This window comes from Helianthus annuus, chromosome 10 (assembly GCF_002127325.2).
Source record: "Helianthus annuus cultivar XRQ/B chromosome 10, HanXRQr2.0-SUNRISE, whole genome shotgun sequence".
In the NCBI taxonomy this organism is placed as follows: Eukaryota; Viridiplantae; Streptophyta; class Magnoliopsida; order Asterales; family Asteraceae; genus Helianthus; species Helianthus annuus.
The window spans coordinates 127,612,478-127,633,711 of record NC_035442.2 but is presented as its reverse complement, the minus strand read 5'-3'; the positions used below and the strand labels follow the sequence as shown (position 1 = coordinate 127,633,711).

Here is a 21,234-nt window from a genome sequence, read left to right as displayed (position 1 = left end):
CCCTTCCAAGGTGATACCTTTAGGAGTACGTAGTCGCTAATGTCAAATTCAAGAGGCTTGCGTCGTCTATCGGCGTAACTTTTCTGACGACTCCCAGCTTTCAGCAGATTGTCTCGAATTTGGAGAGCTTTGTAAGTCGTTTCTTGCAATAGCTCAGGACCGGTTAATTGCGAGTGACCGATCTCGTGCCATACAATAGGCGATCGACATCGTCTTCCGTACAAAGCCTCGAATGGTGCCATTTGAATGCTGGAAAGATAACTGTTATTATACGAGAATTCGACTAACGGCAGGTAAGCGTCCCAATTACCACCGAAATCTATGACACACGAACGGAGCATGTCTTCAAGGGTACGAATCGTTCTCTCAGTCTGACCGTCGGTTTGAGGATGGAATGCGGTACTTAGATTAAGCGTAGTACCGAGAGCTGCTTGAAACGTTTCCCATAGTCGTGAGGTAAACCGAGCATCACGGTCAGAGATGATGTCGCGAGGTGTCCCATGATTACAAATGATCTCATCGGTGTAGATTCGGGCTAATCGTTCTACCTTGTAGTCTTCTCGTATAGGCAGGAAATGAGCAGATTTGGTCAAACGATCAACGACAACCCAGATGCTGTCGTGACCTGATGGCGTACGCGGGAGTTTGGTTATGAAGTCAGTCGCTATACTCTCCCACTTCCATATAGGGATCGGGGGTTGTTCGACTAAACCAGAGGGTCTTTGATGTTCAGCTTTAACCTTTGAGCAAGTCAGGCATTTTCCGACGTATAGAGTGATATCCCTTTTCATGCCCGGCCACCAGTACTTGTAGGGAAGGTCCTGGTACATCTTATCGGCACCGGGATGAATAGAATATCGGGATTTGTGGGCTTCGTCCATCAAAATCTGTCGCAAATCGTTCCGCTTAGGGATCCAAATTCGGTCCAGATAATGGAATGTCCCATTAGACTTGTTAACAAGATGGGCTCCATCGTGGTGACTCCTTTCTTTCTTCAAAGTGCGTTCAGTAAAACACGCATGCTGGGCTTCGCGGATGAGGGTTTCGAGATGATGCTGGGCTGGAATGTTGGGAATGCTATGCAGATAGCTTCGTCGGCTGAGAGTGTTGGCAAAGACATTTGCTTTGCCTGGATGGTAACGGATCTCACAGTCGTAATCGTTGAGAAGTTCTACCCATCGGCGTTGACGCATATTAAGTTAATTCTGATCAAAGATATGTTGTAGGCTCCTATGATCGGTGAAGATCGTACACTTGGTACCATAAGGTAGTGTCGCCAAATCCTTAATGCAAAAACAACTGCGCCTAACTCGAGGTCATGGGTTGTATAGTTCTTCTCGTGGATCTTGAGCTGACGAGACGCGTAGGCGATAACCTTGTCTCGTTGGTTCGAGGCATCGCAATAGATGATAAAGTCGTCGTTTCCGTCGGGTAAGGTGAGGATAGGAGCGTTGCAGAGCATATGCTTGAGGGTTTGGAAAGCAGACTTTTGTTCAGTTTCCCAAACAAAAGGCTTGTCTTTGTGAGGAGAGCGGTAAGCGGCACAGCGATTTTAGAGAACCCTTCGATAAATCGACGATAGTAGCCCGCTAGTCCGAGAAAAGAACGGACTTCAGACGGGTTCTTCGGTGTAACCCAACTCTTAACTGCTTCAATCTTCGCAGGATCGACATGAATACCTTGACTATTGACAATGTGACCGAGGAATTGAACCTCCTCCAGCCACAATTCACACTTGGAGAACTTGGCATAGAGTCGATTCCCTTGGAGTAGCTCGAGAACCAAACGTAGATGTTGCGTGTGTTCAGCTTTCGACTTGGAATAGATCAGGATATCATCGATGAACACGATGACGAAGCGGTCGGGGAATGGTTTACACACGCGATTCATCAGATCCATGAAAACCGCGGGTGCGTTAGTTAAACCAAAAGGCATAACAATGAACTCATAGTGGCCGTATCGAGTGTGGAATGCGGTTTTGGGTATATCCTCCTCTTGAATGCGTAGCTGGTGATAGCCTGAGCGTAGATCGATCTTTGAGAAACACGTAGCACCTTGTAGCTGATCGAACAAATCATCAATTCGAGGCATGGGATAGCGATCTTGATTGTCAACTTATTCAACTCACGATAGTCGATGCACATCCTGAACGACCCATCCTTCTTTTTGACGAAAAGGACTGGTGCGCCCCATGGAGAGGTGCTCGGGCGAATGAAGCCTTTATCAAGTAGTTCCTGGAGCTGACTCGAGAGTACGCGCATTTCGGACGGAGCGAGTCGATAAGGAGCTCAAGCAATAGGGTTGGCTCCAGGAATGAGGTCGATATCACGACTTGGCGGAAGGCCAGGTAGTTCGTCGGGAAACACATTAGGAAATTCAAGAACCATGGGAACATCGTTTATTCCAGGACTGCCTTTCTTTTCCTTCTCTGCTACTACGATGTTAGCCAAGAAAGCTCTGTATTCCTTGCGGAGATACTTGCTAGTTTGGACACACGACATGAGTTTAAGACCTTTCGAAGGAGTTTCACCATAAACACACAATAGGTCACCGTTAGCGAGCGCGAATCGAATCATCTTATCAAAGCACACAATTTCAGCATGGTTTTCACGAAGAAAGTCCATGCCTACTATGATGTCAAAACTTCTGAGCTGCATCGGAATAAGAACAATCGGAAAGATGTGATTGTTGAGTTCAAGAGTACAATCACGAAGAACCGAATTGACCGCGACAGTTCTTCCGGTGGCGACTTCGACATCGAACGTCGAACGGAGATAGTAGCGCTTACGGTTAAGGAGCTTCTCGAATTCAAACGACACAAAACAGTTATCGGCTGCAGTATCAAAATAAACACGAAGCATAAATACCGTTCACGAGAAACGTACCATTAACCACATTGTTGTCGGCTTGTGCTTGGCGCGCATTGATGTTGAAGGTTCTGGCGCGGGCGGCTTGTTGCTGTTGATGTTAAGGTTGTTGATGCTGCTGTTGCTGAGGCTGCTGCTGCTGGGGCTCTTGTTTCACAACCCTGTTCGGGCACATGTTCGCAAAGTGGTTGGGATCACCACATACGAAGCAGACTCTAGCGTTGACCGCGGGTGCTTGAGCCGCTTGTTGGCCTTGACGGGCTGGGAGCAGAGCTTGATGAGTAGTTGCTTGAGCTGGCGCATGGCGAGGACAAGTACGGCAGGTTGCCGTGAAGTGGCCGTACATATTGCAGTGAGCGCAAAAACGACAGGCTAGACCCACCGGGTGATGGTAGGTACATGTTGGGCAAGCAGGGTGGGGACCTGTATATGCACGCTTTGTGGGCGACGCATAGGTGATTGGAGCTAGAGCTGGAGCTGATCGGTGTTGTTGTTGTTGCTGAGCTGGTACCGCTTGAAGTGGAGCAGCGGTAGTGACAGCACAGTTCTTGTTGCTGGAGCTGCTGTTGTTGATCTTCCTCTTGCAACGAGAGGACTTGGATGACTACGATGCGGTGGCGGGGGTGTCGGCGGTTGGTGCGGCGGTAGCTTGGTGCAGGTTCTTCGAAGCTTTATCCCAGTAACCAGCTTTTACCCGCTTGTCGTCGATTTCAGCGGCAAGCAAGTAAGTTTCTTCGATCGTTGCTATTTTTGAAGCTTGCACAAAATCTGCAACACAATCTGGCAGAGCGCGGATGTACTTCTTGATCATCATGTCGGTAGTCTTCACTTGATCGGGACAGATAATGCTGAGCTGCTTGAAGCGAGTAGTCAGGGCAGCGCTGTCACCATCTTTCTGCTTGATGTGCCAGAATTCATCCTCCAGCTTTTGGCGCTCATGGGAAGGCAGAACTCTTTGAGCATGACGTTCTTCAACTCATCCCATGATAGACCATAGGCTGCATCATTTCCGCACTTGTTTCTTTCGGCAGTCCACCAGTTTAGAGCGTGGGGACTGGAAGACGTCGGTCGCGTTCAGTGTGCGGAGATTATCAGGACATCCGCTCTGTCGCAGGGTGACTTCGATCGAGTCGAACCATTCGAACAAAGTCGTAGGGCCTTCTTCACCAGTGAACTCTTTCGGTCCGCATGCCGTGAACAGTTTGAAGCTGAAAGCAGCTTTGGGGGTTTCAGTTCTTGATTCCTCAGATGATTTGCTCGTGTTCTCGTACAGTTCACTGACGACTTGGGGTACGACCTTTGCCATTTGCTTAGTAATCATGGCAGCGAGGCGTTTGTCTGCTTGCTTTTGGCGAGCGTCTCGGGTAGCGCGAGATCCAGATGACGACATTGTCTGCAACAGACATCGCCATAGGACTCAAACACAACATAATCGAATCTCACCTCACATGCCTAATACGACTAAAGCTCAGGAACACGTTTACGTAACACATAAACACATAGCCACATAAACACATATTCATACAAGCACAGAAGCACATAAGCACGTAGGGCACAGAAACACAGAAGCACATACGCATGTAATCACAAGAGGCATATGAAGCACCTAGAAGCACATAGAGCATTCTGACTACCTCAGAATACAGAATCCTATCATTCAAAGCTTGCGGGCGTTCGAAAGTAGCGATTGTGATTAACATAGTGAGTAGTATAGTATAAGCGAGTAATAGTATGGCAATAATATGGTGTAAAGTCGTTCCTCATGTGATAGCAATTTGCCAGTGTTTTGAGATAGAGATGCAATGCGAGTCGTGTGTGTCGATCAAAGCGAAGGGCGAAAAGCGAATAAATCACCAAAAATCGTAACATATCAACAGGTAAAATCACATAAAACACATAAATCCATATAAAATGACGAAATATCAGAGTCGGCAGTAGCGAGCTCAGAATCGAATCACATGAAAATCGAGAAATAGATTGTCTGCGGCTAGATAGACACTAACTAACCAAAGTGATTCGGCTATTCACAAGGACTTTAGTTCATACTTTGGCTTTCAGGATTGTGCTCTTGCCTCGAATCTGGGCGAATGGCACGCATCCTTCCAGTTACAGTGCGACTTCGAGTCGTTGGAGTCCGTCGAGACTTTGGCGAGAGTTTTGTAAAACCAAAAATAGAGGCGGAATAAGTCGTCAAGGTTCGAGTTTCACCCCTAACTTAACAACTTTGTTCCCGTTTTAAAAAAAATAGAGACGAAAATGTGCATTAAAGTATGGATTTCACTCCTGATTCAACGCAAATTCTCGTGTTTATAAATAATAATGCGGGTCGAACAAGCAATTTAGTTGAGAGTTTGCGGCTTTCACACCTAATCTCGACCTGATTACCAGTTCACTTTGAAATAATAGAGTGTAGTGATAGTGTAGCGGGTGTGAGAATAGCGAGGTATGGCAAGTAAGCTCGTACAATACCCCTACAGGATATGCACAAGTTGGTATGTTGGTACCTAACAATAGACTAGGTCGTTTCTAAGACGTCGACCCGGACTAGGTCGAGTCTTGCCTAATTCCTTACAGTTATGGCTCTGATACCAATCTGTCACACCCAACCGATGGCGGAATCATCAGGGAGCGGCACTGAGCGAAACAGATTCTCCAGAAGTTTCCATAACAACTATATTTACCAAATATTTAAAGCAACACGTCCCATACCATGTCATAAATGATAATACAATTATTACAGAAAAGATCTAGTCAAATTGTTCTATTCGACAACTCAGATTCTTATTACAAACAATTGTTTATTGTTGACCTAGGTCTTTCCTAGCCTCGATTTCATAGCAAAGTAAGCAAATAAGCATCCTAAGCACCTGTCACATACGTTAAAGTAAAAGTCAATACACATAGTGTAAAGGTGAGCATACAAGTTTAATAGATATAATAGAGTTCGAAATCGATTACGCATAACCAGCACGTACACAGTGTGAAATGAGGCATGTTAGTTATCCACATGAACCTATCGATACCAATGACTGTGGGTTGACTGCCCAAGGCAGTTCGCGATACACACTCACCACTGTGAGCCATGTAACTAATTGTCCTTAACAACCCCTGAGTGAATAGGTGCTGAGTCCAAACTATAGTACTATCGTTGCTAAGGCAGGTAGACAGCATTCCATGTGTAAACATAACAAACAAGCATTCATTAAGTCACGTATAACATGCGATAACGGTTAGCGTTAAAAGTATTGTGTAGTATGCTCGATGTGGTTTAGAATAAGTAACGTATGTAACACCCAAAAGTGCGTAAAGCAAAAAGGGATCGAGTATACTCACAACGACTGATGGATTGAAGGGAGCGCTAGAGAGTAGGGTTAGCCTGATCAGAACGATGGTATAACGATAAGCGACACGTAAAACGGCGCAGAGTGCAAGTGGGTCGGACAGCGGTTCGATCAGATGGTAGTCCGATCGGACAGCCGGTCGCTCGGATGACAGTCCGCTCGGATGGTCATCCGATCGGGTGACCTTTTGAGTGGATTGTTACTTCCTTTAGGAAGGATGTGTTTGTGTATGACGGCTTGACTTTTGAAGTTTTCTTTATAGCATTTTGAAAACATAGAAGTATCTCTACCCCTTTCAGGTTGGTCGATCGGACGACAACCCGATTGGTTGGACACTTCAGTGAGAACAAATTCACCGCAGTTGTCATTTGATCGGATAGTGGTCCGATCGGGTGGCAATCCGCTGGTATTGAACATGTTGAAAATTGTTTAAGTGTTGAAGTCTGAACATTACATGATTGAGTGGTAGTCCGATCGGGTCATAATCCGATCGGTCATCCCTTCGTTCAATGTTCATCCTTCAAGGTTTGAAAATAAAAGTTAAGTGTGAGGCCAAGGTGTAAGTCGTCCGGGTGACAACCCGTTCGGATGACAATCCGATCGGACGGCACTCCGTCCCGGTCATTCCGTGCGTCTTACACTTGGTTGTTTTGATAGTTTGTCGTTTTATCGAGACGGTGTGACAACGTGTTAATCAACAGAACCCCATCTTGATTCTAGTGGCCCGATTGAACAGGAATCACCCAAGTTCAACCAGTTAACCGGTTCAAGGCGGTTGTTCTTGGTTAACCCGAAATCGGTGGTCTCGCGGTTAGAATCCAGATCTTGAACCAACACAACCACAAGAATGAGTAGGAAGTCGGTACAAGCTCCGATTCTATCGGTCTTAAGTGCATTGAGTGTAAAAGAGTTGAAAGAAAGTTGGAAAACCATCTTTCAATCCTTTTTACCATGAATATGTTCAGATCTATGAAAGATCTTTGTTTGTTCATGTGGAAATCGGTTAGATCTAAGTTGTTCTCGGTGGATTGATGCCCAAACATGAAGTTCTCAAGAACACCATGATGACATCACCCTAGAACACCTCAAATCTAGTGATTTCACGGTTAAAAGTTAAGATTTAAAAGATAGAAAGGTGTAGAATCAAGTGTAGATCAAAGATGTACAAGATTTAGGTTGAGAACTTATCGGAATTGAGAGAAATCGGAGAAAAAGTAAGGTTGGAGCGCTGGTTCGAGCAGAAAGTTCCAAAAGTGGTAAGTTTGATGGTGACATGGGGTATTTATAGGGTTTCCCAAAGTGGAAAGGGTTGGTCAATCGGGTGGCAGCCCGATCGAGTGGCTGGCCGATCGAGTGGCAGCTCGATCGATCGGCTGGTCACCTGGTCGATCAGCTATTTGGTTCGAGTGTTCGGTGCGACGAGTTTTGTTGTTTCAATTGCGATTGCGAGCGTTACGATGTGATAGAGTTTCTCATATAAATTACTTTTAATCCCAACTACTATATCTAACATTCAATCATCCTACATTGCTTGCGTTTAGCGTTTGCGATTCGATTTCGATGGAGTTTTGATTGCGTTTCGAATGATCACCACAACATACACATAAATAAACATGCACAAATAACACATAAGGCACACACACACGTAAAACCATAGCCTGAATGCGTAATTCGAGTTGCGAGTGCGATTGCGATAATTGATAAGCGATAACATATGCGATAATCATCGAATAAATCTCGATTATTAATAAGTACTCCACATAATACAACTAACGTTAAGCATAATATAGACTATCTACAAGTCAAAGAAGTCAAAACAGGAATTGAGCAAGGAGTGACAGATCGAGATTAGCAATCTTGTCTCCCTTTGACTTCAATCTTGACTTTGAATTTGACTTTCGAAACACGGGGTGTTACAATGCTCATGCACAATTGCTTTTAGAAAAAAACAAAGGAATGACGAAGTAGCGAAAAAACTTCAAGATTCATAGAATCAAAACACAAAAGGTTCGTTTTTCTTGCTCTAAACCTTTGTAAGTGGCGCTTTGATGATAACTCTGTATCAAATCCATGTGTGTACTTCGTTTTTGATTGTGGATATGCAGGTTCAATTACAACAAAAGGTAAAGCAAGAATATGAGTAGTTCAGATTATGGAAGCCCTCACACGAAAAAGTACTTCAAGTATAGATATGTCACAGATATAAATAAAACAAGGTATGAGTTACTGGGTTGTTCTTGCACTTGTGACCTTGATGGTGGTAAATGTTAATGCTTTAATATTTATTTCTACTTTTTTTGTTTTTGGGTTCTTCAAGGTCACCAAAAGATGGTTATTTTTCAAGAAGGGTACCAAAATCAAGTGCAATTAAGGTGATTGACTTTGGTAGCACAACATATGACTGTCAAGATAAGAACCACGCAGTATCTACCCGTCAATATCGTTTAGTATAGGTAAAAGTTGGTTAATGATCTCCCACTTTTTTCTCACATGAGTTGTGTATTATGTATTGTTTTTTTTTTCAGGACTTGGATGGAGCTACACATGTAGTATCAGGTGTATTCTGGTTGAACTATGCACAATAAGTTTGAACTCTATCGTACCATATTTTTGCTAATTGTGTTTTGAGCTTTTTTTTTCTAAATTATATTTCTAACTGTGGCTGCTACTCATGAAACCTTGGAACATCTTGCAATGATAAAGAGGTTCTTTGGCCCTTTGCCATGCACATGTTGAGGAAATCGGAGTAAGATTTCATTTTTGGCATTCCCCTGTTTTTCTTCTGAAAACCTTTATACGGTAAATTGGAACCTTTTTACAAACTATTTGTCAACTGTTTTTATAGCTGACACGTAAAGGGGTGAGCGTTCGTGGTTCTGACCCGTCAGAACCGTGGGCCCGACCCGAAAAACAGTCGGACAGAACCGTATGTAATATAAGGGTTGGTTATCGGCTCTTTGATTTTTGCGTAATCGATTTCAATTTGGTTCCCGGTTATGCCAGTGATTGATATATTGATATATTGGAACCACGAGAATCGTTTTATAAGTTTATGTTTATGTATAGATTGTATGCGAGATCTTGATATAGGTGTTCATGTATATGATAATCTAACATATTCATTGTATGTATGTATTCTGGTGGTGTGTGCATATGTATTGTATGTATGTATGTGCTCTGCTGATATGTAATTTTATACCTGTATTGTATGTATGCGTTCTGTTAATGTATATATGTATGTATGTATGTATGTATGTATTGTATGTAGTGTTCTGTTGATGTGTGTGTGTATGTATATATTGTATTTATGTATCATGTATGTATGTATTCTGTTGAAAATATAATCAAGTTGGGTCCAACATTTTCTTTCTAGTGATATCTCCATAGGTTTCATGTTGTTGTTTCAGGTAATAACAACAATTGTATGTGTGACACTCTAACATTGGCTGGCATTCAAGGTTGGGCGCAACACCTATGGTGCCATTCCAAATATGCTTGCAGGTGCGGCTGACGTCATCAATTCTTGCTGATGGGTTGGTAGCTGCTGGATTGTAGATGTTTGTTTTGTGTGATAGTTCAAGGGGCAAGTGGTTCTACCTGAACCGAATGGGTCCAGGAACCTTTAGACCCGCGTATGAACTGAACGAAGGTGCCTATCACTATTCGGTTTTGGTTCTTATAATTATCAAAATTTCGGTTTCGGTTCCCAGGTCAGGCTAGGCCGGTGCTTGAAGGTTCAGGATCGATGCTCACCCCCAAAACATGCTAAGAGGTGAGAAAGGGTAGATTAGAAAGGGTAAAAGCAATTTTTTATTCATTTAATGTTTTGATTTTTTTCATTTTGTCAAATGTTGTACTAAATTTCTAATTATGTAATGGAGAACTTATTTATGCAACATATAAACCATTTTGTGTTCTCCTACTTCGTATCAATTTGGGAATTACTAACATATATTGTATTCTAAAGCTTTCTTATTACACCATGAATTTTGTTTTAACGACCAATGAATACTATATAAGTTTGGCCACTCGAGTAAACCCATTGGTGAAAGGTCACCCACGCCCTGTGAACACATATAGCGCTGATGATCTGGCACTGTGGATCATCTAAAATGGAGTCCATTAATGACAACAATAATTTTGGTTATATTTTATTTTAAACGGGTCATTTTGGGTTGTTTTTTATTTCAAATGGGTCAATTCGGGTTGCGTTTTATTTCAAACGGGTGTTATAAAAAAAATTAGTTAAAAGGGGAACGAGTTGTGAGTCATAATGCATACTTATGTCAATAAGACATTAAAATACCCGTCCACCATACGGGCATTAAACTAGTTAATTAATTATTAATATCTTGTATTATAATAAATTTATATTGACCATTTTGCAACTGAGGAAAATGATAAAATAACAGGATTTTATTAGCCAAATATCATGTGATTTCATTTTTTGACCAAAATAGCAATAAAAATGAAACCACAGGGACCCAGATTTAAAAAGTTTGAGTTTTGGACTAAAGTGACAAAAGTGACAAAACTTCAAGGACCAACATGGCAATTTACTCTTATCAGAATATACAACCTTTAAATGTTTATAATCAGGGGCGGACCCACAATATTTTAAAAAAAATAGTAGATTCGGTATATTAAATATTTAAGGACTCTATAAATACAATTACATGGACACCATTGAAAGTAAAAGAAAGTTGTAGTGGTAAACCCTTCTCTTTACCAACAAGAGTTCATGAGTTCAATCCTTGTTCTTATTTTGTAATGGCTACCCGAACACATTGGAATTTTCGCTGGTTTACACAATAATTCCAAAATAATTATAAAGATGATTGATGGAACTAAATGAGAATTGAAAATATCTACGGAAAAAGCGCTTTTCGAAACTACAAGGTTTATAATCTATTTATATTATACTACACTTTGTAATATACTTATAATATACTACATTTGTTTTTTTACTTTCATATCTATATTTATTAACTGTTGTTTGTTATAGGCATAATGTTGTCGGTTGGAATGATTTGATAAAACCGGGGGAGTTCCATGGGGCAAGATGGGTATTTCCAAATGGTCAACGAGCCAAAGAAAACTTTTACTTGAAATAGATCAAAACCTTTAATATTTCATAAGATCGTATTTATTAAAATAATCTTTGCATAAAATTATTTTTTATATTCAGTATTGTGTGTTTATTTGTTGGTTGAAATATTTGATCATTATCATTTATCTTTTTTATCATAAGTCATTAGTATGATTTTAACATTATACTACATCTTCAAAAACTCATGTTTTAATTATACCAAAACTTTAAAAGTCATTTAATAGATAACTTATTATTTTAAATACAATATTACTCATAAATTAGAATATAAAAAACTTTCTCAAAAGGTTGATGGTATGAAACATCCATGCCAATGGTTTCAAAAAATTAAGGGTTGATGATATGAAACATCCAAGCCGATGGTTCCAAAAAGTTGTATTATATTATCTTTTGGGAAAATTAAATTATATTATTTTTGGGATTCTTTTATGAGACAAAAGAAGTTGACTTGGAGCGATAAATCAAATGAATTATTTAAAAATAGGGTTTAGGAGGATTAGATCAGGGCAGATCTATTTGTTAGAAGGGGGCTTCTTAATGTTCCGACGACTGTGATGTTTTTTTTTATTTCGTTACCCTCTTTTTAAATATTACTTCTATAAGGATTTTCTAGATACGCTACTAGATTACATGAGTACAAACGTCAATATGGGTCTAGCACATTTGAAAAAAAGATGATGAAAGTTACTAGGTTTAAATCTAGGTAAGAAGGAATAATTTAGGATTCTTAAAATAACATTAGCCACCAAAAGAAAAAAAGATTGGTCCATACAAACATTCCGACGCTCAATTGCTCAATTAACATTTCTTTTAATACAAGACCATGACGTAAGCGCAGAAACAAGAGTACCATGACTATGAACAGCAGTATGAAATGTCTATCATGTTGGATTGGGATACAAAGTTACAAACTAAGAGCCGTATCTAACAATATTATAGTTTATCCACACACAAAAAGACACACGAGAGTCAATATCTGTAAAAAATGATATAAACAGGTTTATGCAAGAACAATCAACAACAATAACACCAGAAATAGTGACAAAACGGTGACACAAAATTTTATTATTTAGCCAACCCAGAAAACACCCAAACCACCCTGGATCTTACAAAATGTAAGATCTAGAACAATACAAGTAACAATAGATCAACTGATGATAGATCAGTTGATCATATGAAACGATACAACCAAAACAGACGAAGATCCTCAGGATCTAACAATACAGCAAACAACTAAAACAAAGATCTATAGCAGATCTTCAACGAGCATCAGATCTTCAACACAAATCCAGAGAGATGAGCGAACAGGAAAGTGTGATGTGAGAGAGTGAATAGAACCATCTGGAACCCTAGATCAACAAGAAGCCTTTTATATAAAATATCTAGCAATGTTGCACATAAGCCCCTGAAACCTTTCACTTACACCCCTGAACAAGACACAATATACAAACTTGGAACAAAATCAGTTGCAACAACTTTCAAGCCCAACAACCGACATAGCCAATTGCATCAACAGGCCCAAACACTAATAGCCCAATAACTCATCACTGAGCCCAATAACTTAAATGTTGACAATATAAACTGTATGAATTAACTAGAGCAAATAATAAATGTAAACGTGTTACATTTTAACATCCCCCCTTCATTCATACAGCTTAACCAGCAAACAAGTCCAACATTCCCAACTTACCACACAAACTATCATGCTGCAAACTGTTTAACCCTTTGGTAAACAGATCAGCCAACTGATCTTCAGATGTAACCTTTTCAGGAACAATAACACCATTTGCAATTTTTTCCCTCAAAAAATGCAAATCAATCTCGAAATGTTTTGTCCGTTCATGAAACACTGGGTTAAAAGCAATAGAGATGGCAGATTGACTATCACAAAACAACTGAACAGGCAACTTATAATCAACATTTAACTCTTTTAACACATTTAAAATCCAAACCACTTCACAAGATGCAGAACACATAGCCCTATATTCTGCTTCTGCAGTAGATCTAGCAACAACACTTTGCTTTTTCGATTTCCAAGATATAAGGGAACTTCCTAAGAATATCCCATACCCAGTAACAGATTTCCGAGTGGCCAAACACTTGGCCCAGTCAGAGTCTACAAAGCCCTTTAGAACAAAATCATTTTCCTTTTTAAACAAAACTCCTTTACCAGGAGATAACTTCAAGTATTTTAATAGTCTCAGTGCTATTTGCAAATGACATTCCTGTGGGGAATGCATAAATTGACTAAGAAATTGAACGGCATAACTTATATCTGGTCTGGTTATGGACAGATATATAAGCTTACCAATCAACTTCTGAAAGTTCGTGATCTTTTACCACATTTTGATTTAGACTCAGTTTATTCGCAATAATGTGACTTTGTTCTATAGGTGTGCTAACCGGTTTAACACCAAGATATCCAAATTCACTAAGTAACTCAAGACAATATTTTCGCTGATTCAAACATATACCATCATTAACATACAGGACCTCAATACCTAGGAAATACTTTAACATGCCAAAATCTTTGATTTGAAAACTGTCACTTAACTGCTTTTTAATTTTCACAATTTCAACATCAGAATTACCAGTGACAATTATGTCATCAACATAGACTAAAAGTACAACAAACACAGACTTAACAGACAGAATGTACATAGAATGATCACACAAACTCTGCACAAAACCCATTTTAAACAAGGTTTCATTCAATTTTTCATTCCACTTCCTGGGGGCTTGTTTCAGCCCATACAAAGATTTAACTAACTTGCAAACCCTAGTTTCACTTTCAGGAAAATATCCAGGAGGTAACTTCATATACACATCTTCTGTAATGGAACCATAAAGAAACGCATTATTAATGTCTAACTGATATATTTGCCAATTATTCTTAACTGCCAAACTTAGCACACATCTAATGGTGACCATTTTTACAACCGGAGAGAAAGTTTCTCCGAAATCAATTCCTTCACGCTGACTATAACCTTTGGCCACTAATCTGGCCTTAAACCTCTCAACCTCACCATTAGATTTATATTTGATTTTGTAAATCCATTTGCAACCTATGGCTTTTCTATCCTTTGGCAACTCTACCAAAACCCAAGTACCATTTCTATATAATGCCTCCATTTCCTTATTCATAGCATCTACCCACCTAGGATCTTTAATTGCATCAGCAAAACATGCAGGTTCACAAGTTTTATTCAAATTGGACACAAAACACAAATTATCACACGACAAACTAGAATAATTCACAGACTTTTCTATACCATACTTCACTTTGCCCTCTACAATATATTCATCAAATCTTTTAGGCAAGTTAACATTTCTAGAAGAACGCCTAATATACGGTGTGCCCTCAGATTGGACAGTGTCATCATGCGATCCTGAAGTGTCCTCTGCCCTACCACTGTTACCTACACCACTACTGCCAGCCTGTTCTGTTTGTTGTCCAGGCTCAACTCCAGAAACAGGGGCTGATGTAGAGGGCGATAGTGGTTGCTGATCATCACTAACAGGATCGTGTGCACCACTTATACCCTCTTCATCATTGGGCATGTTAGGAACTTCAGATGTTATAATATCAAAAAAATTTAAATGATTCAGATTCAATTCAAAAACTTTTCCTTGATTACCAATTGTTTTAAGTTTAAAAGGGTATATATTTTCATAGAATTTCACATCTCTAGAAAAATAAATTTTCTTATTGTCTAAAATCCACACTTTATACCCTTTTTTTATGTTAGAATAACCAAGAAAAACACACTTGTCTGCATGAAATGCAAACTTATCAGGATCATTTAAAACAGTACTGAAACACAAACATCCAAAGTTCCTTAGATGAGACAAGGAGGGCTTAAAACCAAACATAACCTCAAAAGGACTCCTACTATTCAACACAGAAGAGGGTAACCTGTTAATCAGGTATACAGCAGTTAGAACACAATCTGGCCAAAACCTTAAAGGTACACCACTCTGAAACATCAATGCCCTAGCTGTGTTTAAGAGATGCCTATGTTTCCTTTCCACCACACCATTTTGCTGTGGTGTATAGGAACATGTGGTTTGATGTAAAATTCCATTATTTTTACAAAACATATTTATGTTATTGTTTACAAATTCAGTCCCATTATCACTTCGGAACACTTTAATTCTTTTCTTAAACTGAGTTAAGATCAATTCATAAAACCCTTTTAAATTCTCAAAAACTTCAGTTTTACTTGCCATAAAATAGCACCATACAGACCTGGAAAAATCATCAACAATTGTCAAAAAATACTTAAAACCTTCATAACTTGTGACTTTGTATGGACCCCACAAGTCCAGATGTACTAAGTCACCTACACATTTGGTTTTATGCTCACTTAAAGGAAATGGGACCCTAACTTGTTTAGCCCTATGACAAATATCACACGGACTATGATCATTTGAATTTAATTTAAGATGTTGTTTTAACACAGCCAAGACTTGATCAGAGGGGTGCCCTAACCTAGAATGCCATGTGACAGACTTCACAGAACTATTGAAACAAGCATAAGAAAAATTACCATTATTTCCTACAACATACAGACCACTATCTTGCCTACCACTCATCAGGACTTTCTTTGACTTGGAATCCTGAAGTAAACAACACTCCTCATTAAACACAATAGATACAGAATTATCCTTAGCTAACTTGTAGACAGACAACAAATTCACACAATAGTCTGGAACATAGAATACATCTTGTAAAATAACACCTTCAGTTAGCTTAAGGTTACCAATTTTCAACACTTTAACCTTTGTTCCATTAGGATGACTAACAGTAATGTTAAATTCAGAAACATCAATACTATTTATCAAATGTTTATCAGAATTAACCATATGTTGACTCGCCCCTGAGTCAACAATCCATTCATGACTATTGTTAAACACATTGGAACTTGAACAACTCACAAAATTAGACACATTAAAGCACTCACCTCCTATATTAGGATTTTGTGACTCTGACCCAGAATTCTCACCAACAAGATTTAACAACTTGGTAATCTGCTCAGAAGTAAATGGCAATCCAGACATAGAAGAAACAGCAGATTTACCAACAGAAGAATTAGACTTCTTATTATTATTATTATTATTATTATTATTATTATTATTATTATTATTATTATTATTATTATTATTATTATTATTATTAACACTAGTGGAATTAACTCTATTAGAAGAGTTATTATTAGTATTATTATTATTTCTTCTTCTAAACCCTGAAGGATAACCAATAATTTCAAAACATCTGTCTATAGTATGACCTAACATATTACAGTGAGAACATTTAAGATTGTTAGGTCCTCTTGTTGATCTTTTCTTATTATCAAAACTTTGGCTAGCCTTAGAGATAAATGAAACATTCTGACTTTTAGTTCCATTACTAGAAAGCCTGTGTGACTCTTCTCTAGATACAATAGAGAAAGCCACTTTAACTGAGGGGAATGATTCTCTTGTCAAAATATTGGTTCTCACAGGCTGATACACATCATCAAGCCCCATGAGAAACTGCATTAATTTTATAAGAGCTGAAAAATCATTGTAATCCTTAGCAGCTTGACAAGAACATGAAGGCAGTTGAAGCATTGCATCAAACTGCTTCCACATTGTTGTCAACCTGTTATAATATTCTGCAACAGTACTACCATTTTGTGAAATACAGTTTATTTTTTTATACAGATCATAGACAACAGAACCATCAATCTTATCAAAGGATTCTTTTAAATCAGTCCAAACTTCAGAAGCTAGTTTAGAAAAAACTTGACCAAGAAACAGTTCTTCTGAAATAGAATTTAATAACCAAGTAAGCACAACAGAATTGCATCTATCCCATTGGGCTGCCAAAATTGCATCATCTTTAGATTTTTCAACCTTACCATCTATAAACCCATACTTGTTTTTAGCTTCTAAAGCCAATTTCATGGCACTAGACCACACAGCATAATTCTCAGTTCCTTTGAGTTTAATACTAACAATGGTTAAACTACTGGAGTCACTAGGATGTAAGTACAACGGATCTCCTATATCCAATTTACTAATCAACGTCTGAGAAGTACTAGGAGCAGTATCAGGCATAATGACAATCAACAATTAGACACCAAATATGCAAACAGACAACAGCAAGTTATCAACAGAAAACACACAAAGAACCAAACAATAAAAAACTAAGGCGAAACTGAGTCAGGGACCAGATTCCAGGTTCATCACTCAAAGGTGCCTGGACAAGCCTTTACTCAGGAGCCGAACCCTAATAGCAGAACAAAAGCTAACAACAACCAAACAAAAACAAAACAAACAATACAAATATGTGCCGGTCCAAACTACCCCGACTTCAACTATCCAACAACAGAAAAAACAAGATAGGATAGAACGATCTTACAGAGGGTGCAATTCCTTGAATATATATCAGATTCGTAGTTTTCAAGAACTACTAAACCTGATATGCAGAAAACCAAGTGTCACACAGGTTAGTTTGCCCTAAAACCTTCAAGGGTTTTAGAGACCAACGCAGTATGAACACCAGCAGTAAACGAACTCTCACACAACCCAAGAAACCCTAAGATAGGGTTTCAGTGAACAGATCTGAACTAATATTCCCAAGATCAAGCCAATCCAAACCCTAGAACACCAGGGAAGAACCTAAACACAAACAACAACAAATGAATCAGAATCAAACAGCGGAAATAACAGATCAGGAGCGATGAAGCTCTGATACCATGTAAAAAATGGTATAAACAGGTTTATGCAAGAACAATCAACAACAATAACACCAGAAATAGTGACAAAACGGTGACACAAAATTTTATTATTTAGCCAACCCAGAAAACACCCAAACCACCCTGGATCTTACAAAATGTAAGATCTAGAACAATACAAGTAACAATAGATCAACTGATGATAGATCAGTTGATCATATGAAACGATACAACCAAAACAGACGAAGATCCTCAGGATCTAACAATACAGCAAACAACTAAAACAAAGATCTATAGCAGATCTTCAACGAGCATCAGATCTTCAACACAAATCCAGAGAGATGAGCGAACAGGAAAGTGTGATGTGAGAGAGTGAATAGAACCATCTGGAACCCTAGATCAACAAGAAGCCTTTTATATAAAATATCTAGCAATGTTGCACATAAGCCCCTGAAACCTTTCACTTACACCCCTGAACAAGACACAATATACAAACTTGGAACAAAATCAGTTGCAACAACTTTCAAGCCCAACAACCGACATAGCCAATTGCATCAACAGGCCCAAAACACTAATAGCCCAATAACTCATCACTGAGCCCAATAACTTAAATGTTGACAATATAAACTGTATGAATTAACTAGAGCAAATAATAAATGTAAATGTGTTACATTTTAACAATATATTTCTTGTTTTGTTCAAAAACAACCTCCTATTAACAAAAGTCAAAGACATAATACAAAAACTTCACGTTCTCAGCTGTAAAACACTAAAACCTATTTTCCACCATCTTCAAACACACGTATAGAATATATATATATATATATATATAGATGCATGTATCCCTCCAAAAACATTCATCAAATTCACATTCACAAATATCACATATTTGCTCACCATCTTACATAAACCAACAACAACAAAAAAAAAAAAAAATTAAAACAAATGGAAGGATTGATACCATATGTGATGCATGCCATGAAGAAGCACAGGCTGCACAACAGCTACCGCTCCCTCTCCGCCAGCTACCATCTCCTAGACGGGTCTGTGGCGGCAGAGGGTTCTTCACACCGCCGCACCAGGTCCGAGTTTCAGCCGCCCACAGCTGATTACTTGCAACAACGATCAGGGTTCGATTATGATACTCAAGCAGTGAACTTCAAAAAGGATTCCACCTCTTCAACTGTAAACACATTTCATGCTTCAAAGATAAAGAGAAACTGATCAGGAAAATAATGCAAGTGGTTTTTTTTTTAATTTAGATTACAAGAAAAAGAATTGTTTGATTGTTTTGTAATTGTGTGATATCGTTGTTTGATTCTGCAATTATGTACAAAAAGTGGTACATATTAAATAAATATAAATAGGCTCATTCTATACGCACCCCCACTCTTTCCTGATTATACCCCCTTGTGAGAGGAAAACTGTCGGTCCCACGCAGGCCCCACCTGTAAGTATGTGAGAGGAGGGGGGTGAAAAAAGTAAATAGGGGGTGTAGAAAGTAGCACCCTATAAATATAGTGCTTGTGTTAAATTGTGATTTATTTGCCTCTTTAATTACAAGCATGAAACCCATATGCGTTCTAGTGTCTTGGTGTTCTTTTTTGCATAAAAGTGTACAAGATATATACACGGATAACCCCTATCGAATAAGAGAATTCGCAAAATCGTGTCGAGTCATCTTTCATCCATGTGTATATATGGATTTAAATGGTTTATATTTATTTGTATTTTATTTTAGTGGGAATATTTAGATTAAAACTAGTTTTATTTTATTTGCTTCCCTATAAGAGTTGGTTACTTGTTCTTAAAATGATTGTTCAGTGTAAATATAGATTATAGTTTAGGGTTTATGTGTCTTCAATTTTAATCATATAATTTGTTTTTGTTAAATCCATTGTTGTTTGATTATACTGAATAAGGCCTGATTTCCAACACCTATTACCAAAGTCAAAAGCATGATGAATTCTAATCGTAAACCAAATGTCATATATGATCATATTATGTTCCATAAAGTGTAATTGAATCTTGTATATATAAACTTGTATTGTATAAAAACATTAACAGTTGTATATACAAGTTATTTTTGTACTGTTTTTTAATAAAATATCAGTGTGTTAGCAAGATAGTATAATTACTTAGGGCTGTTTGATAACTTCTGAATGGTTAAGTGCTGAACCAATAAGAGGTCTGAACCATTAAGTGCTGAACCAGTAAGAGGTCTGAACCATTAAGAGTCAGTATAATGTTTAATCGTTCAGAGGTAAATGTTTGACCAATTCAGATTAGAGGTCTTAACCATTCAGACTTAGTATAATGCTTAACAATTCAGAGGCAAACGTCTGAACCATTCAGAGATCTGCTCACGAAACAAATAGTCTGAACCATTAAGTGTTGAACCAATAAGAGGCCTGAACCATTAAGATCCCCGTTAAGAGGTAAACAAACAGCCCCTTAATTAGTATCGAGAGAACTTTGTATTTGCAAAACGGTAAGCAAATAGAATAAGTTTGGACATATATCATCACAACGACTTAATGATGTATGGTGATACGAGTAGATGTTAACTAACTCCCCTTATGTTCACTTTTTTGATTTCTTTTCAACCAAAAGTTTTTTTCAACTATCTTTTCTTCAAAGCCGGTAGTCTAGAGGGAATCTCACCTTTACAAATTTCTTCCAATTTGTTCGTAGCCACGTTGATCTTATGCTTGATTTGCAAACGAATTGTGCATTAACCATCTTTCTATTCGATGAATAATCTTAGTTCTTACAAACTGAATGGAAGAAAATGTTATCTGTCAATACTTTCTGTAAAAGGAGAAATCCAAGTGACATAAGAAAAGCTGATGTGTCAGCAGGAGAGAGTGTCCAACAAGGTTTTTTTTATCTCATTATTACATCATAAAGCCTAATATTAAAAGAGTTTAAAATTCCTAGGTGGCCCACATTTAGATTTCAAAGGTCTGCTCATTCAAAATCCCTGTTATAATACGAACCACTGTCCATTCAAGTCACTGTAATCAAAACCATGTTCATTTAAAGGTCTGCCCATTCAAATGAATGTAATCAAACCACTATAACCAAACCACTGATGATTAAAAATTCAAACATCAAAACCTCTGACGATTCAATATTATGGCTCCAAATTCAAAATTACAGTGGCTCCAGATATATAACATATCATCTTCTTC

At 38.4% G+C, this 21,234-nt stretch overlaps 1 protein-coding gene across 1 annotated transcript; it reads left to right on the top strand.

Moving 5' to 3' along the window:
• The first annotated feature begins 18,905 nt into the window (after nt 1-18,905).
• On the top strand, nt 18,906-19,509 carry LOC110881615. Its single transcript, XM_022129822.2, has one exon. The coding sequence runs from the start codon at nt 18,986-18,988 to the stop codon at nt 19,262-19,264; it is 279 nt and encodes a 92-aa protein (XP_021985514.1). The 5' UTR covers nt 18,906-18,985; the 3' UTR covers nt 19,265-19,509.
• The last annotated feature ends 1,725 nt before the right edge of the window (nt 19,510-21,234 follow it).